The sequence below is a fragment of the Condylura cristata genome, unplaced genomic scaffold (genome assembly GCF_000260355.1).
Source record: "Condylura cristata isolate star-nosed mole 26May11 unplaced genomic scaffold, ConCri1.0 scaffold00012, whole genome shotgun sequence".
Classification (NCBI taxonomy): Eukaryota; Metazoa; Chordata; class Mammalia; order Eulipotyphla; family Talpidae; genus Condylura; species Condylura cristata.
The window spans coordinates 6977992-6991891 of record NW_004567113.1 but is presented as its reverse complement, the minus strand read 5'-3'; the positions used below and the strand labels follow the sequence as shown (position 1 = coordinate 6991891).

The following is a 13900-nucleotide window of genomic DNA, read 5'->3' as shown; positions in this document are numbered from 1 at the left end:
TTTTTTTTTTTTGGTCAGATCCTGGAAAACTCTTCTCTACTTGTGTATTATATCTTTCCTTTTACCACTTTATTGTGTTAGATGTCCCTCTTCTGTATATATCTATAGTACTAATTTATAGGTTTGCAATACTACTTCTTTTGCAGTAGGAGAAGATGAGTTACAGTGTTGGAAAACTCCTTCATTTTGTTTGTGTTTGAATATCATTGTTTCTACTCTCATGCCTTACCTCATTTTCTTAAATTACTTATTCTGTGAAACTAATTCAAACTTAAATTTGATACATTTTTTAATATTCTTATACAATTAAAACAATACTACCCATACTGTGTAGTTGTTGGGTTTTATTTGTTTGTTTGTTTTATTTGTTTGTTTGTTTTATTTGTTTTTCTTTTCTTCTTAGCTTGATTTTTTTTTTTTTAATTTTTGCCCTTTCTGGGTTTCCATATGTAGAGTGATCTGAGCTTGAAGCTGCTGTGTCTGGTACAAGGGGCATGATCTCTAAGTCTCTGTAAGCTGGTGAGAGTTGGGAAAGCTGGCTCCTATTTATGGCCCTTCCCTTCTCGAGTCCTAGACCTTACTCTAAAGTGTTTGTTCTTTTAGTAGATGTCACAGGTCAGTACTAGTTCCAAGAGTTGACAGTGGGAGGTGCTTCTCAGCACACCATTCCTTGTTCTTTTATCTAAAGATTGAGCCAACTGGAAGCACCCTACTTTTTTCTACACTATTTTCCTTCAGTCAGTGGTGTTTTCCCCCACACCATTCTTCTTTTCCCTCCCAATGACTGCAGACTAAATGGCAGTGTTTTGGTTTGTGTAACAGTCTCCCAGGCATTTATCTCTACCCACACATGTTTAATGAAACACAAATCTCCTCTATGTCCCATCTTAAGAAGTTCATGCTGGTCTCTGATGTTCAAAAAGTGCTCTAGCTTTACCCTAAGACATAGAGCCCACTGGGATGTCCTGGATAACTTTCAGATTATCTTCCGTGAGTAAACTTTTGGTGTATAAACTAAAGGGCTCATTTTCTTCTAAATGAATGTATGTAGTCCATTCTCAACTAACCAAATATGGAAGAGACCCACAAACTTGTAATTTTGAAATTAGAATACATATAACTTCTATAACTTCCTAAAATTGATCTTAGAACTTTACACTAATGTGATTTCTAAAAGCTTTGTCATTCTTCACAGATTTATACACTTGAATGGGCAAATGAGTTTGAACATATCACAGTCTAACTAAAAGAAATTATAAAAAATTAGTTTTATTTTAAGACTGCCAGGAAACTTTTAATTGTGAATAGAAGCCCATAGTACATAATTCACCTTGCAGAAAAGTCTTTATGTACAAATGAGTTGTATGCAGACATCATTACAAAGGAATGTGTTTAACTTGTTGTTGAATTCATTTATTCTTCCAGATTAGTTCAAATTTAAACTTGATATTATAAAAAATAATTCTTATACAATTAAAACAATACTATCCATACAATGATTTTAAATTGTTATACCCTATTTCATAGTGTATGAAAATACTAAATGTGAAACCCTTAAGAATGACTGCATAATTTACAAGTTCTGTGTAATAAAAGTGAACCAATCACAGCATATAAAATATATTTAGATGTAAAAATATAAATGATATTTTGTATAAGAGTGGACATTTTTGTTTTTGCAATTGTTTTTATTTATTCTGACATGAATCAACATCTTTGAAATACTACTTTGAATATGCTACATTGTAAATTTTCTTCACTTTTTTTAATTAGGAATCTTTCCCTGAAATTGACTAAAGACATTGATCAGGAAACCAGATGTTCCCGTATCAGTAGAATGCCCAGCAGTCCCTCTACAGATTGGCCCTTACCAGGTGTGGAAGAAAATGGAGGTATCGATTCTCTGCCATTCAGACTGATGTTACAGGATTGCACAGCCGTCAAGGCATTATTATTAAAGATGAAAAGAGTTCTTCAAGAGGTATGATTACTCTAAGATTAATATTTTTTCAGCTCTTATAGTTGTTGGGGACTGTAAACCTGATTAGACTCTGCTTCTGTCAGTAATTAAACATATTACATTGGACAAAGGTCAAGTATCCTCTTAGAGTTTAATGTTTCTCAGGTCAAATGAAAGCTTTGAAATCCTACTATTTAAGGTACTCTTCAACTCTAAAATTTTAAGATTCCATGAAAGAAATGAAAAACAAGTAAATTGATACCAGCCTTGGGGTAATTAATAAATGGATGTCTGCTAATGTTATATTCAAACATTATGTTAAAGCTATTGAGAGACTTAATACATAAATTTATATCATATAAACTTTAATGTTATGAAAATTTACTTGTATGATAGCATAAAAGTGAGTTATTTAGTATTTTTTGTCACAATAAAATCAACTTAATACAATTTAAGTTGATTGCTTGATTTTGCCTATTGGATTTAGTTGCTCTCCACAGATGATGGTCAGTGAGATGATGAGCTGGTTGGGAAAATGTTTAATGATTTCTTTTACCATTATACTAGAAAATTGGTCATTCGTTAGGATTCACGTGTGTTATCATTTTATATTTATAATAAAACAGTATTTTGAGGATTTCTATAAAAATGGACAAATCAATATTATCTCATAGGTGTATTATTATTCATCAGATTTTTTAAAAAGATTTATTTATTTATTCATATAGAACTGGGGTACAGGACAGAGATGCAGAGGGTGAGAGGATTCACCAGAGACAGAGAGGGGGGCAGATATTCCTCAGATTTTTAAGTGTCTTCCAGTAAGTGTGAATTTAAGATGGCAGCCTGAGATATATGACACCTACACTATTGACTCTTTATTATACTCCAGTAACTTTCCGTTGATTTTTCTTTATTAATAAGACATATTTACAAGGTGACAGCAGAAAAATATTGTACTTTAGAATAAACAATGTTATGACAATCATTTACAATAATGATTACTGATATCTGCTTCTCTAACACTTTGTAATAACAATAATACTATTAGCCACCACAAATGCCAAAATGACATAGGGAAGAAAGTGGGAATTTAAGAGAAATTATGCTCATGTACTGTGTACAAAAATCAACCTCTTGAGGGTATGTATTATGTCACAGGAATTGTGAATGCTGTAAAGTAGGGCAGTTAATCGTTGTTGAGTCAGTTGACCAGTGCTCTTTTATAGATATAACTGTATAGTTTCTAAATTGACAGCAAGTATTTTCCTGAACTTGTGGAATCTCTCTGACCTTTGACTTAACATGTAATATGTACTTCTTTGTAAAAGGTAACCTTACTAGCAGGTATTATATTAAAAGATACTAATCTTGAAATCCATAACAATCAACTAGTCAGCATTTTATTTCTCACTTTGGTCAGGATTTTAACTACAAAAATATGCACATTAAAATGACAAGAATTGACATGAGGCTTGCTTAAGTTACTTGTTTATAATTTTAAAATATTCAGTGATATTCACTGTAGAATCTGTATTCAGAAATATACTGATTGCTTTTATACTTCCATCTGATTAGTTTCACAAGAGAGTACTTAAAAAATTGAAGACAATTAATTTTAAAGCAAGTACACATATGTTTATTAAGTCCACTCAGAGAACTTGGGATATTCTTCTGCATTGTCAACCAGAAAAATAGTATTAATTGATTAGCATGTACAACTTTTCTAGTAGTTTTTAAGATATTCTTAGTGGATGCCCTTAAAGGATATAGTTTATTGACATATTTTTTATGCCAAGAATTTTCAGACTGCAATTCAAATTTCACTACTTAAATTGAGGTTAATAGCTGCTGTATCAAACTTCTCATTTTCTTGAAAAAAAAAGACAACATGACTCACACAAAAAAATCTTACATCTCTTATTAATGAAAGTGTGAAAAAAATTGTCTTTCTTACCTTTGTTCCAGTCTCATAACCTCCCTTGTGGCATCCTTAGTTCTGCAATCAGATTTCAAGGTTTTTGTTGTTTTTGTTTTCATCTGTTCTCTATATAACACATATGAGGAAAATTCTTTTTCTTTTGAAGCAGTATTTCCCATATATAGCATTTAAAATATTCAGGGGTAGCTATAGTGAAGTCAAAAGGAAACTTATGGTCAGGATTACTCAAGAGTGCCTTAGAATCATGAGTAATTATTAGGTGGCCAGAAGGACATCTATATCAATCACTAATAAATTATCACTAAAATTACTAAAACTGGTTCAAGTTATAGAGCACTAAAAACAACTTCATTGGAAATTTTACATTATATTTTTAGTACTTTACATTTTATACAAACTTGTCTTTATAGTTGATATTGCATACACAGTTTTAATTAATATAGACATTAAGTTGCTTTAAAGTTATCTTTAAATATTACTACTTACTAACATTTTTGGAAGTCATCATATGCTTGAAACATTTACTGTTTTTATTATTGACTAGTTTACATCATATTAAAATTGTAAATCTTACTTATTCATTCTAAATATACATTTTTATTGTTAACTAACTGGCATTATATTATTATTTTTCTAATCACTGTCTTTAATATAAAGTTTTCATCATTTAACTTATTCTGACAATTAACAGTTTTTCCATCACCATAAAATATAAATAATAACTAAAACATGGAGATCATATTTTGTGTGCTAATATATGAACTTTTAGTAAAATAAAAATAAAGTTATAGTGAAAAACTCTTATCTAATTTTGAAAGTGAGTATATAGCAAGAGTGAATGTGGATATGTATTGTATCTGAGTAATCTGGGGTGGAGCCAGGTCTGTGGTGTAATAGCTGGTAAGCTGCTCTAAAGATGCTTCAATAAGTCTGGTATTGATATTTTCATGTATCTTGGAAAAGAATCAAATGGACTAGAATACTGTGTTAGAGTCTGTTTTAAATGTCCTTGAAACCACCTCTTACATAGGGGCTTCTCACCCCTAAAATCTTTTCAATCAGCCTATAATCTCTCCTTCCATCTGCTTCTACATCTGTGAAGGCCCATTTTAATGTTATAACATCATAATTGGTCTTTCTACTTCTTGTCTTTTCAGCTATCAAGCAAGTTCCCTTACTGCAGTCAGAACAGATTTTCTAAAATAAAAATGTAATCAAGTCACTCCTGTAAATCTAATTACCCATAGAAGGTCTTCTATAGATGCTATCTATAGCAGTCTACATTTCCTCTATCGTTAAAGCATTTACTCTTTCTGTAATTGTTCATCTTTTCTTACCCAGTGAAAACTTCAAATGCCTAAAGAGAAACATTTTTCAATGGTTTTAGCTCAAAATGAAATGCATTTTTTTAAAAGATTTAATTTATTTATGCATACAAGAGCTGAATTTTAAACCAGAGGTGTGGGAGGTGAGAGGGTTCACCAGATGTAGAATGGGGAGCAGAATAGGCAGATATACTGAAATTCACTGCTGAGGGGAGCAGCGGACCAGACAAGAGAGGTCTGTTGTGCTATGGATAGAACTCCTGCTGTAGTGACTGCTGATAGCTTCACAGTTCTGAGACTTTATCCCCTTGCACCACCGGGGAGGCTTGTTAAATGTATTTAATACTTTTAAAGTGCTTATTAATCAATAAATTAAAAGTAAATATATTTCATTTTGTTTTCTGCCATTAAAATTGTTAATGAAATAACTATTATAAGCTCAAACACCTGATGCTATGAAGATAAATGTCTGATCACATACTCCGGAAGTGTGGTCCTGTGCCACTAATTAATATACAATACTGCAATCCAACTTCACCTGAATAATCCAAATAAATAAATAAATAAATAGATAGATAGATAGATAGATAGATAGATAGATAGATAGATAAGATGTAGCATATATTCCCATTTTAAAGGAAATAACACTAGGAATAGGGGACACACTGCAAAATTTGCTAGGCTTAGTTTAATTAAGACTCTATGTATGTTAAAGACTATGTAGTAGTCATAATTTCCTGAAGTTTTCTGTACCTTTCCATGGAGTAGATGATGATGATGTTCATAAGGATTTTTGACTTCTCCCTATATGTATTCACTTCACTTGAATGTTAAGAATTGGTTTTCCCAAAATGGTATTGAACTACTGTAGGTAACAACTCAGTAAACCTAATAGTTTTTAAATATAAAATTTTTGGTATATCACCCCTATTCCTAATATAAAATTGTTGATATATCACCCCTATTCCTTCTTTTTTTTTTTTTTCTGCTAAGGTAGTCATTTTGCTAACGGTGCTTGCTTAAAACTAAGATTTCAATTTTGAAGTGGACACGTATGAAAAATATAAATGGACTTTCACACTCCTTATTTTGTATTCCTTTTGAAATCATTTTATATTAATACATATATATATATATATATATATATATATACATTCCCAACAATCCCAAACATAATATTTTTATTTCAAAAATAGACTGATTTAGGACCCTTGGAAATTCTTTTGTCACTTAAGTGACTCAAAAAGGGAAGCTAACTTTAAACTTTGTTAATTTATATCAAAAAATCCCAAGAAATTGTTTGGCATCTCCAGTGATAGTTCTATTTTAACATTTTCATTTTGTTAATAGCATTACTTTATATCACTCTCTATATATATTTAAATGTGTTTATGTATGGTATATTTGACCAAGACAACTAATGGAATTGTCTCATATGTAATATAACTTGCAGTAGGATAACTTGTAGTTAGAAAATTTATTCAAGAGTATTAGTACCCAGCTTTCCATCCTACCACCCATGTTATTCTTTTAAATTGATTTACATATAACAGTATATAGGTTTCATGTATAAAACATAATTGTTCATTATTTTTATGTATTTTAAAATTCATTGGTTCCAACAAGTCTAGTTGGCATTTCACACCATATATTGCTACACATTATTTTTATTTGTGATAAGAACTTTTGGGATCTCTGAGCAATTTTCAAAAATGCAATATCTTATTGTTAACTATAGTTGTCATGCTATACACCTAGAACTTGTTTATGACTGAAACTTTATACATTTCATCTATTTCTTTTATTTTTTATTTTATGTTTAATAAATATTTAGATCATAAGTGGCAAGATTGTTAAATTCTAAGACAACAAAATAAAGTAAGATAAGTGTTAATCAAGAAAATATGTTACTATAATAAGGTGAATTTATTAGTGATTAAAAATCTCAGGACTACTATATGAGAACCCATATAACTTACAAACTCATGTAGTTGATATAAATATTTGAGTTTGTGATTCGAGAACTCGTGTGTTTTCTTTTGTTAACTACGTTATACTTTAAAATATTTAATAATAATATTATCCCTAAAAAGAATGTAAAATTTCAAAAATAGTAATTGAAAGTTTAGTGTGATTTTTTTGTTTTTATGTATAATTCACAGATAAATGGCTGAATAGAATAATTTTAAATGTAAACATTCTCTATTATCTGACTGGAATTTTAAATGGATTTTTAAAATACATTTCAGTGAAATGGTACCAAGAGCTGTCATGATTTCAAACTGACATTTTCCTATCGAACATTTCAAAAGCAAATCAAAAGCCTATAGAAAATGAACTTCAGCAATGGATAATTACAGAAAGAAAATGCAGCAGTGAAGAATCATAAAGAATATTCATCAAAAGCAAGCAATTACCCATGAAAATGTGAATAATCTAATTACACACACACACGCACACATATGTATATACATGTATATATCTTTTGAAATAGTAAATTCAAAGTTCTCCTATATGCTCTATGGTTGGATTTTCTTGCACAAAAAAATGTATTTAATGGAAAACAGGAAAACTATAAATGCTAGAAAACAATAAATGCAAGTGAACTAGGATAAATGCAAGTGAACTAGGATAACTCCATTAATAGCACATAGAAATATACAAACATATTACTATAATCAAGAAGCTATATTACTTAATAATGAGTCATTTTATCATTGTCACACATGTGGACATCCTGTTTCAATAGTCTAAAATGTATGATACAAAAATAGAACCAAATAATAAGACAACTTAAAAATCATCATTAAAGATTTATACTCCTTCACTTCAATAATTGACAAAGCAAAATGGAAAACATCCAGATTTGGATAACATTAGTATTATCTTTATAAAATACTATTAGTATTATCTTTATAAAATACTATTAGTATTATCTTTATAAAATACTATAAATAATAACAGAATTATACATTATTTTAAAATAAATGTGGAGGATCAACAAGACCATATATGTTGAGTCAAAATTAAAAAAAAAAAACAAAACATTAAATTTCAAATGTGGACATCTATGTAAAACATTCCTTGAGGTCAGTAATTAAATTAGGAATCAATAGTAATAAAATTACTAGAAAAATACCAGTACTTGGAAATTATTTTCTATATCATGGATCAGTTTAGAAACTTCAAAGGAAATGCTAAAGTGCTTCTAGTGAGATGATTAGTATTAATGATAATAGCCATAAATTAAAGCTAGTGAAACATAGTTAAAGAATGCTAGCACTGCATTTTATGTTCTTATAAAAATAAATGAACAGTGTGCTAATAAGTTCCTAAGGAGAAAAAAATGCGAACAGTATAAATATTATAAGCAAAAGGTAAAGCTAGTTACTAGAAGATACCTAGGAAATCTACAGAAAGGTTATTAAATCTACTGGGGATAATACATTTGAAGGGTCAGTGGATACAAGATGAAAATATAATTATATATTGCAGCATAGAAAATTATATCCCAAATCCAGTAGACTGAACTGCAAATATTTGATACCTCAGGCTTTTTTTTTTTTTTTTTTTGGTCAGGAATTTAAAAACAGCATATATATTGTTTCTGGCTGAACAACTCTCAGGATGGTTCACTCAATGTCAACTATGACTGGGCTTGATTAACCACTTCCTATTGATCATATGTCCTGACAGGAGGATACAGTTCTTTCCTGGAGACCATAGCCTCAGCTTCCACATGGTGACCCTCTTCATTGGCTCATAGCAACTGGCTTCCTCATGTTTGCAATATCAGAGAGAGCAAGATAAAGCATATAATTTTTGCCATTTTAACCTAAATTTAACCAAACCTAGTCTTTCATATCTTAGTCTCAACAAAGCATATTGAGTTGGTCACAAAGAACAACTTTGATTCAATGTGTGAAAGCACTGTGCAAAGGCCTGGATGCTGGGGCCTATTGGGCATCCTGTGTCCTCTTAGGCCTGATAATACAGTCCATCCTCTCACTCCCTTGATATGCCCCTCACATTGCAAGTTATACTTATCTTCTCCCAAGGTTACTCAAAGCATCAATCCATTACAGCATCAACTCAAAGTATAGAATCTTATCATGCCAAGAATGTGCAGTTGTAGGTGAAGTTTAGGTATCCAAAAATCAAGTATAATTTCCCATATTTTAGATTCTCAAGAGAGGTCTCTCATTTAAAATCACTGAATGATAACCCCTATATATTTTTTTAATTTCATTTTGTTTGGGTTAGAGGATCTGAGACAAACCCTGAAAGCCCCTTTGTCCAGTTAAGGGAGTTGCTCTGCCACACCACTTTGTATCTCTTAAGAATAGCTGTTAATCCACTGAATAAAATTCTAAGGTCCTAAAAATATATGTATCTCTCGTTATATTTACTGTGTAGGTTTATCTTTTCACCTTTTCTCATCAAGTTATACACTTAATAGGACACCACCTGACATAAATGATAGCACGACTGCCATTGCTTCGTTGTCGGAATTTCAGTTTTTCCCTTGGGAGAACAGTAAATGAGCAATAACCATTCTCATACAGAATAAACAATGCACTATTGTCATTCTTGAAATACAGAGTAAAGTTTAATGTTCTTCTCATTTTTTTAGAATAATTGAAGTAAAAGAAATCAACAGTGAAAAATATTTTCATGATAACATTGGATTACATTTAGTCTCCCTGAAGAATAAAATTTGCTTAAAATCATGATGAATCTTAGTTTCACTGAAAATTCATATTTTTATTATGTTTACATAAGGCCTAACTCTTTATAAAACTAAAAATTTGACAGAGAAAATAGAGGGGGAGGGATGTAATTCCTTGACTCTTTTGCTATTTTAGCAACCTTTACTTCTATAAAACTATGGGAAAGATTAGAGAAGTTAGAGAAAAGTCATTTCCTAATCTCATTCTCATTTCACTTGGAGAGTCACATTAAAGACTGTGTGACTGCTACATTCATATTTGAGATTGGTACAAGTCATAGGTGTTTGGAATTGTCATGTTCTTGGTGTGAATCTCACTCACATCTGTCATTTAATAGTTTATCAAATTGTTTGCCTCTTTTTCCTAATATGTAATATTAATATCTCATAGGGTTACCTGGATAATTATAAACTGTATACATATATGTGTATGTATATGTATGTACATTCATATATGCATACATATATATAGAGAGAGAGAGAGAGCGCGCACAAAATTTCACAGTGGAAGTGTGTAAGAAGGATCTGTGAAAAGGAGTTACTGCTGTGATCTTGTTTGTGTTATTATTACTGACAATTTAAGCCAGGCATAAAATATATAAGATTTCTTATACCCTTGGAATTAATAACAGTAAATATACTTTAAGCAGACAAAGCATTGTATTTATTAAATAATAATTTATTTTTTTATAATTACAAGAAGAACTATACTAGCTGAAACTAGTATAGTTTCATTTATGCTTTCCTGGGGTTTGAATTATGCCAACAAATTTAATCTGGTAATGTTTAGCAAAGAGCTACTACATAAACAGAACAAAGATTTTTGCAATTGAGAAATCGTGATGACAGACCATGGTAGTAGCAGTTAAAACAAAGAGAAGATCAAAGATATGTGATATGTTTTAGAAGTAAAGTAAACAATATTTGCTGATGAATTGGAATGGGATGGTGACAAAAAGAACAAAATGAGGAAAACACAGCTATGGTTTGTGTAGTAGGCAAATGACATTTGCCTTTTATAAGAATGGGAAGAGTAAGAGAACAGTAAGCTGTGTGAGATAGGAAGGAACTAAAGCAAACTTGCATTTTGGCCAGGTGAGAGTTGAAAAGCTAATTTAGATATCATGTGAGTCTTTGTGTCGAGTACAAATTTGAATTGATATGTCTGTAAACTTGGAAATGCATGGTTGGGAAATAAAAATTGGGCACTTATGATTATATAGATTATGTTTAAAGGTATGGAGGGGAGAATTTGTACTTACAATCAAAGTGGCATGCTCCAATATTTAACATCAAGAATTGTGCAAATAAGGAAGGACCAATAGAGTACTTTATAGCTATTACTTGTTCATATTGCCAACCTACTTTCTTATATTTTTAAAATATTTTCATATGCATTATATTTTCATATATATTTTGAAATGCATTACAAAAAACACTTTAATTTGCTCATACTTCTGAGTTGCTTACTGTTTACCAAATCCATTTCTTAAACATAATTTTCTTGCAACTGCCTTCCTGTGGAAGTTGCAGTTGTATTTTGGCAATTTATTTGTCATTGGTGTATCTTCTTATGATGCTGAAATAAAAATGATGTGGTATCAAAATAAGAATCAAAGTAAGGTGACTGTCAGCTAAGTATTTCTGGCATGTGTATATATATTATTTGCCAATCATGTGTATTATTTTATTGCTTATAAAATAAAGCAAACTACACCCCACAGTACTAGCAATAAATGTCAACCTCATTGGACTTGAATGCTGTGGTTATTTGTGTTATAATCATATTCAATAATTAATAACCACTAATATAGTTTTGCTATGCATGTCTAACTTTCAATTTTCTTCATGAATACAACATTAATGTCTCAGTTGTAATACAACTCACATACTATTGTGTAATTCAATGAGCTAAATCTGGCATTAAGAAATTCAAGCTGCAACAAAGTACATCTACCATAGGTAGCACCCTACAGGATCTCCAGAGGGTACTTAGAGAATCAGCAGTTCTGGTCTGGGAAGAAGGGAGCAGGGAGTCTCTTAAGCAAATGGTACTGTAGGAAGCCAACAATTGTGTTTCTCTGGGTATACTTGTATCAAAACTGTTTCATTTTTGTTTGAAAGTCAGAATCAAAGGCATATTTACAATGAAAATGCCTATATTTTAATAACTGAGTATCATATAGTGTTACCCAGTGTAATTGTTTAGACATAAAATGAATCTTAACGTATTCACATATTTAAGAGCAAAAGTGGTTTAGTATTTACTGACTCATTTAAATGGAACACAGGTATTACCTAAGTATTTATTTAATTTTCATAAAAATGAAAAGTTGAGAAAATTATTGACTATTTTAAATGAAATATGCTAATAGAAACAGATGTTTACTACTGCAAATATTGCAGGCTTAAATTGATTATTTTCTGTTATTGTTATTTAAAGTTAAGCTGGAATATATAGAAAAGGTAGCTACTAATAAAACTAGTTTCTCATAAAATAATGAGTCAAATGATAATTACAATACATATTTATGAGAGCACATGGATTTTTTTAAATTTTCTGATTAAATAGACTTCTAAGCAGAGTAAAAGGAATGAGGAGTTTAAGATGACTAATTAATTAAAATGAAAGTTATCATTTTCAACTCAAAATATACAAATATTGTTTGACTATTCATAGTCTACATTAGGACTCAGTAAGCTTTTCCTGTGAAGTCCTGATCATATTGGCTGTACTGCAATGATTGCAACCAAGTTGTTGTAAGAAAGTGATTATAAGAACAAATGAATGCTCCTTGACTCCTATTAAACTTTATTTATAAAACTAAATAACAGACAAGAGCTGCTTTTGGTCATGGACTTGCCATTCCAAAGTATTTCTGAGAAAGGTTGGTGAAATTATTATGAGTCAAGTGTGCTTAAGAGAATTGTTTGAGAGCCAGAATACATAGTCTAAATCTCTTCTTTTAGTAGTTTAATAACGTTAGCAACTTAAACTACAGAGATAACATTATTCATCACTTAGGATTTTTTGAGACCATAAAATGTGTTAATGTGCCTGCAATGCATGAAACATTATTGGATATAAAACACATATTCAATATGTATCAGTTATTATTCATTATTATCACAAGCCTAAATTATCACTAGTGAAATTAAGATCATAGATTTGCTATTGGGTGAGCAACTTCAAATATAACATCTGCAAAAATTTAGTAATATTATTTCATTCCTTAATTGGTATATACTAAGGTTCCTCATTTAAATAATAAGAGGATAAGATTTTTAATAAATTTTATTATATATAGTAGATTTAAATTGTGTCTGGCAATGGGTATATCTAATCAACAGCCTGTCCAACAACAACAAAAAAAGTGCTTAAAGACACTTTTGCACATTTAAAGAAAATTAAAAATACATAAATACTTGACCTATGTGATGGCAGTAGAGAATCAGAGTATAAAAAAATTTGAGACAATAACAAAACTTTAAAGGGGAGGAAAAATGTACATCTACATAAAAGTTAATATGTCAAATGATAGTAAGCCAGCATAAAACACAAGTTAGCATTTGAAAAATAGAAAGTTTGATATAATTCCCATGACAGTGATAAAGAAAAAAAATCAGGAACAGAGATCTTTAGGTGAAGAAATAAAGTGAGAAAAACACGAGGAAAGACATCCAAATTAAATAGCAGATAGAAAAATATGGAAAAGTAGTAAAGAGAAAACAACCTAAAAATAGAGTGGGGCTGAATATAATTCATATATGAATAATCACCCCAAATGTGAATAGTGTGAACTCACCAATCAAAAGATAAGAATAGCCAGTTGAGCACTGCTGGTGGGAATGCAAACTAGTACAACCACTATGGAAAACTGTTTGGAGGTTCCTCAAACTGCTTAACATGGAGCTTCCCTACGACCCAGCAATCCCACTCCTAG

The 13900-nt window shown here is 30.5% G+C and overlaps 1 protein-coding gene across 1 annotated transcript in view; it reads left to right on the top strand.

Moving 5' to 3' along the window:
• CCSER1 (coiled-coil serine-rich protein 1) overlaps positions 1–13900 on the top strand; it is a 939806-nt gene that overhangs the window by 223185 nt on the left and 702721 nt on the right. Inside the window, exon 5 of the mRNA XM_012724198.1 lies at positions 1774–1981. Coding sequence (XP_012579652.1) covers positions 1774–1981 — 208 coding nt within the window. The remainder of the gene's footprint in view (positions 1–1773; positions 1982–13900) is intronic.